The 6,114-nt window shown below is 35.2% G+C and overlaps 1 protein-coding gene across 1 annotated transcript; it reads right to left on the bottom strand.

Moving 5' to 3' along the window:
- Window positions 1-3,520: 3,520 nt before the first annotated feature.
- On the bottom strand, window positions 3,521-5,168 carry LOC122010478 (probable 1-deoxy-D-xylulose-5-phosphate synthase 2, chloroplastic). Its single transcript, XM_042567019.1, has 4 exons — window positions 5,070-5,168; window positions 4,036-4,309; window positions 3,648-3,955; window positions 3,521-3,568 (listed from the first exon to the last, which is right to left on the bottom strand). The coding sequence occupies exons 1-4, from the start codon at window positions 5,166-5,168 to the stop codon at window positions 3,521-3,523; spliced, it is 729 nt and encodes a 242-aa protein (XP_042422953.1).
- Between the last annotated feature and the right edge of the window lie 946 nt (window positions 5,169-6,114).

Genomic DNA, 6,114 nt, shown 5'->3' with positions numbered 1-6,114 from the left:
CGCCTAAACGTTACAAGCTGGCTTTGATACATAAATTTGAGCAACTTAATTTTTATTGAAATTTGTGTTAATACACTGATTTAGAACACATCCCAACATTAAGGGTGCATTTGATTCGGGGTTATTCTTGATAATCTTGGTTATCTATCCAAGGTTATTAACAAAAATTTTGTTTGATTTAGGTATTCGATGATTCCCGAGTAATGTTTCATGTCCGACAGTCAGGAAAAGGGTCATGCAGTTCGGAATAGGAAAATCTCATAAAATTAAGGTTTTTCTTGATTTTAGGATTAGCGAATTTTTTTTACCAAAAATATTCTCCGATAAAAAAAAAGAGAAAAAATTTAAAAAATATTAAAAAATGCTTTAAAAAATTTAAAAATTTAATTTTTTTTTTAAAATAATATAAAAAATTAAAATTTTTAAAAAATATATTTTAAAAAATAAAAAATAAAAATTTTAAAAAATTTTAAAAAATAAAAAATAAAAATTTTAAAAAATTTTAAAAATTTTAATTTTTTTTAAAAATTTAAAATAAAATAAATAAATAAAAATTAAAATTTTAAAGATAAAAAAAATAAAAAAAATATAAATATAAATAATATAAAAAATATAAAAACATTAAAAAAAAAAACATAAAAAAGAAAAAAATATACAGGAAAAAAGAAAAGTAAAAAAACATAAATAATAATAATAATAATAATAATATTATTATTATTATTATTATGTATAGTTGGTGATCCGGTGGTAAGGATCGGGGACCCATAGAGGAAGGGGTCAATGACACGGGAGAGTCAAAGGTCCGGCTGAGTAGGAAAGAAGTCTCCTGGCCGATCGACCTGAGTAGATCCCAGGCCGGCACGAAGACAGCTCGACTTCGGGTTGAGCTTCCGACGCTCACAAGCTCCTTTATAGAGGAACCTCTAGGCCGAGTAGTCAAGCTGCTCGGTCGAACTGCAGAACAACTAGTGGGTGTCCCATCCGAGTACGTGACCTAGCGCCGTCTCTCCCGGTCCAAGGTGCATGTATACCCGAGCGCCCGGAAGGCCGAGCAATCAGCCCGTCCGACCCAATTAGAGACAAAGGGCTTAGAAGAGGACAAAAGGAGCAGCTAATGATATCATTCTCGAGACACCTGCCGCCGACAAGCAGCATGGTCGGCGGCCGGGCCGTACAAGGATCGTACGGAAGAAGTTTTCGCTGCCGTGGCAGAGATATGCTCGGACAATTGCGGTATGGCGTCAGACAGGCTTTTCTGACACAACCATTCTGAGGTATGCTTTGACGAACGTGCACACCTTGGGAAGCGTGCACGCGCCTCTCCGGGGTCCTATATAAAGACCCCCGGACTTCGACGGAGGTATGATTTTTCTCCCCACATATTGTAGCCACAGTCTCTATTCTGCTGCTGTTTCTTCTTGCCATCGCCTGACTTGAGCGTCAGAGGGTCGTCGACGGGAACTCCTTCCCGGCCCGACTTTGTTGCAGGTTCATCGGAGGCTTACGTCGTCGCGAAGATCACCTAGGAGCAGCAGAGAGCGCCACTCCCCCAGTTTCCATCGACTCAGTGCACGGACATGATCAATTGGTTTTGTAACTGAGGGTAATACGGTAAAATATTAAACTAGGGTATTTATTAAAACCTTCAAACAAATAAATTTTTGTTGCATTACCTAGGTTGAACCAAACAACATTTGGTTATATTTTATTCCCCATAATCTTGGTTAGTAATCATATAACCAAGATTATACATGATAATTTGAACCAAACGCACCCTAAAAGATAAGATCGTCTTTGCTTTCATTTGTATAAGAAATTGTATTATGGTAAATCTGACGAGCCAATATCTGAATTTATCTAGTTTAAAAATTAATTATACTAGTTAAAAAATTAAGTATTATTAATAAAAATTAATTAGGTATTATTTTTGAAATTAAATATAAAAATAACTGAGAAAGGATATAATTGATTCATAAAATATGATATTACTATGTCATAATAATGATCTTATAAATTTAAAAAAAAAAGTTATTTTAATTGGTTAAATTTTAGCTCTAAATTGTCCATTGTACTAGCTTCTTAGATGATTCAAGCAAATTCATAATAATTATTTCTAACAATAAGAGCTCCAACATTAGATGGTTCCACATGTGAAATGGTCAGTCTGTCTGATATTTAAGACTTGAAAGGACATTTTAAACCTAACGGCAACTTATGTATCTAGGTTCATTAATGAATTGACTTACATAGGTATGATTGGACCTATTTCAGGTCCTGTGAATTTCTGATACTGCAAGAAGTCCAACAATGCATTGCGTTGATTATTTCGACTTTTCGGAGGTGTTAAAATATAATAAGAAAGAATCGACTTTAAACTCCAACATGAGCATGGTATGAATTATATTAGGTCCAACATGACTTCTTATAGATTTCTGAGACTGCAAAGAGTTTAACAATGCCCTTCTCAGAGGTGTTAAAATTGTTAGGATCAATGACATGATATTGTCCACTTTGGATCTAAGTCTTCATGGATTTATTCTTGGGTTTTACCCAAAAGACCTCAAACTAATGGAGATATCTTTCCCTTATAAACTCATGATTCCCATGTGTTTTCAATATGATATTTTGTTTGCAACCTTGCAACCTAACAATCCTCTTCTTAAACGAAGAACCACAAACTTTCCACGTCTGATCCTCGACCCACCAGATCTTCCTGCACCTCGGTCCACCCAACCAAATTGGACTTCTTTGCTTAGCCACAACTAGGACTTCCTGCATGGTGTCTGATCCTCTTGATTCGGACACGAGAGCCCCCGCTTCCTTTGTTCGAGGTCAATATTCTACTCACATGATTCAATTAAATTATAGCTCTTATGCACAATCGATGGTTAGACCTTATGGCAGTACGGATTCTGATAACAATTATTAGACTAAAAGGAATTTATATATCTCTATAATGATACGATATTATTCAATTTAGGAATTGAAATTTATTATACTTGGCATCACAATCAAGATCAGCATCATAATCAAGATCGATATGAATCAAATAACAAAAATAATACTTTCAAATATATTATATTTATTACTATACTTATAATTATATGTCATATTTAATCTTTCGATTATTGTTTGGATAACTTATATAAATAAGCCTATTGATTTTAGTAAATTATAAATCAAAGAATTATTTTCTATTCGATTTCTTTCCTCTATCTATTAGTTTCTACAAGGTATCAGAGTCATCTTCTCTACCTTCCAATTTTTTTCTTCTGAATTTTTGTTATAGTAGCTACAGAAGTTTCTACATGCCGATTTGATATCATTGTCTACAATACGACAACCTCGGCAACTTTGACGACGGTAACAATAGCTTTAGCGGCAGTAACTTTTCTTTTCCTTTCATTAACTCTTTTTCGTCGACAACATCAACTTTGATAATGCTAATCGTAGTAAGACAAAGTTACTATTTGTTCATTTTATTCATCTCTTTATTTTTTTTTCTTTGTTTTTTTCCTTCTCAGTTCTCGGTTCTCCATTCTCCATTCTCCATTCTCCATTCTCCATTCTGTTAAAAAAAAAAAGGTCTATTTTATATTGACCAACTATGTTATGAAGAGATTATAATTTTTGTTCTATGCTCTTACTTGATCATATCCCCGTTGCAGAAATGAAGAATAGATAGCACAGAAAGGCTTGAGGCCTTCAGTGGCCAAACCAGCTGCAAATGTGACTGCATGCTGCTCTGCGATTCCCACATCATAGCATCTGTCTGGAAATCTCTTCTGGAAATAATTCAGCCCAGTGCCACTTCCCATGGCAGCATGCACAGCCACAATCTTGTCATCAACCTCGGCCTCTTTGACGAGTGATTCTGCAAAGTATCGGGTGTATGAAAGGGTGGAGGATTTTGCCATGGATTGCTTGCCAGTTTTTGGATCGAACTTCACAACACCTGCACCATGGCATACATGGATCAGATTACCATAGCTATCAGGGAAACTTCTAGCTTTGAGGAATGAGTGAAAGACTCACCGTGCATCTTGTCTGCAGCAGCCTCAGCAGGGGGATACCCCTTTCCTTTCTCTGTCACAATATGGATAAGGACAGGACCAGGAACTGGCATGGACTTAATCTCCTCAAAGATGGTGATCAAGTCGTCTACACTGTGCCCATCAACAGGACCTATATAATACAGACCAAGTTCCTCAAACAATGTAGAATTAGAGGCACTCATCATTCCCCGAGCATATTCATCCACCTTTGAAGCAATCTGATGTGCTTGCCCACCAATTTGCTTTGTGAGATTCTAAACAAAAAAAAAATGGTGTAATGATCTTGTCCAACATAAAATCTTTTAACTAGACTAAAATATAGAAAATTTATGAAATTAATTTATGAAAAGAAAGTGAACATATATAGAAAATTTATGAAATTAATTAAAGGACAAGAAAGACACGTTATTTTTTACAAAACATGTGACAATTGCCATGGGCATCAATAAAAACATGTGATGTTTTCAAATTCCATATTTACTAGTTATTATTTTTATTTTTTAATTTCACAAAGATAAATAGATTCAACTAATTCACTTTTGAGGTTAGATTCAATAGACATGGATCAAGATTAACAATCAATTATTGATTAACTAACATTGATAAGTCAACCTTCATATCGCGAATAATTAATGTTTACTATAATTTTAATCATCCACACTAATAAAATTTGAAAAATGAACCTTCGTTTATGTTAACCTTGTATCACTCACCGTCTCAAAGTTTTACTTGGCTTGAACGATGATCAAACTACTTAGTTCCGAACGAAGTTAAGGCGACCTTATGCCACAACCATTTGAGCAACTAGTTTTTTTGTTTTTGGTTTTTTTCCTTTGTAGAATTAACGATTATTTAACTTTAGCCAAAGAAAAATAATTATCAAAAAAAAACAAAAAAGAACCAGATAATATCAAATTTCAGACGACCGATTTAATTCTATGAAAATGTTCTATATATTGTCAGGATAAATAAATCGGGAAGCATTTACGGCGAAAAGAGTCGTACTTCACTTACCGTGTTAGATTCGTAGTTCGACACTCCCCCTTTTTCATTGTCCTCGATGCTTATGTCAAATGAGCTTTCTTCGTCTTTCTCGTATTGAAGACTTGCCATGAGTGCAAGTCCAATGTATGCCTCAATTTCGCACTTTCACAATGACTCGTCCCACATGACTTTTAGATTCTTGCGCTTCGTCCGTCTTGACCCTTTGTCCTTTCTTTCTCCCTTTTCTTTAGCTTTGGGCAGTTGTCCTTGATACATCTTATTCCTTGACAGTTGTAGCAACTAACTTTGGAGTAGCTTCATTGCTAGTTTCTTATCAAAATTATTAGTTCTTAAAATTTACTAAGCTTTCTTACCATGTAGGCTTTTTCATTTTCGTCGAGCGATGATTCAGCTCACTCTGGCGCAATCTTCTTAGCTTTGAGTGTCAGGTTATGAGTTAGCATTTCTTCTTTATTTCTTAAACCTACACTTCTAGACTCATGTAATTCAAAAGTAGAAAATAAATTATCTAAAGTATTTACCTTGAGGTCCCTGAAGATGTTGAAATAGTCCACTATAGACATCCATTCGAGTGTTCTCAGAAAAGCATTAAGTGCATACCTTAGGGAATCTCGATTTATTATCATTTCTCCGAGATTCGCAAGTTCAGTGATCAATTTCTTGATCCTTACGTGTAGATGAGCTACTAATTCTTCCTTTTACATTCGAAGATTGTTGAATTGGTTATGGAGCAGGTCCAATCTTGTGAGTTTGGCCTTCGAGGTCCTTTCGTGCAACTCTAGGAACTTCTCCCATAGTTCATTTACCGAGTCATAGCTATTGATTCGATTTACTTTTTGGGGTGGAAGAATGCTCTGATAGGATCTTGGGATGGCTAGAGAGGGGGGGTGTGAATAGCCTCCACTAAAAAGACAATCAATTCCTCACAAAAGCTTGTTAGCACAGCGGAAATAAACAAAAATAAAACTGATGCAAGGAAAGAAGCACAACCCACAGCTTACACAAGTATGTACGAGGTTCGGGGATAACTTGCCCCTACTCCTCGGCGTGTCCG

Source organism: Zingiber officinale, chromosome 8A (assembly GCF_018446385.1).
Source record: "Zingiber officinale cultivar Zhangliang chromosome 8A, Zo_v1.1, whole genome shotgun sequence".
Classification (NCBI taxonomy): Eukaryota; Viridiplantae; Streptophyta; class Magnoliopsida; order Zingiberales; family Zingiberaceae; genus Zingiber; species Zingiber officinale.
This window is presented reverse-complemented; position numbering and strand designations above follow the sequence as displayed.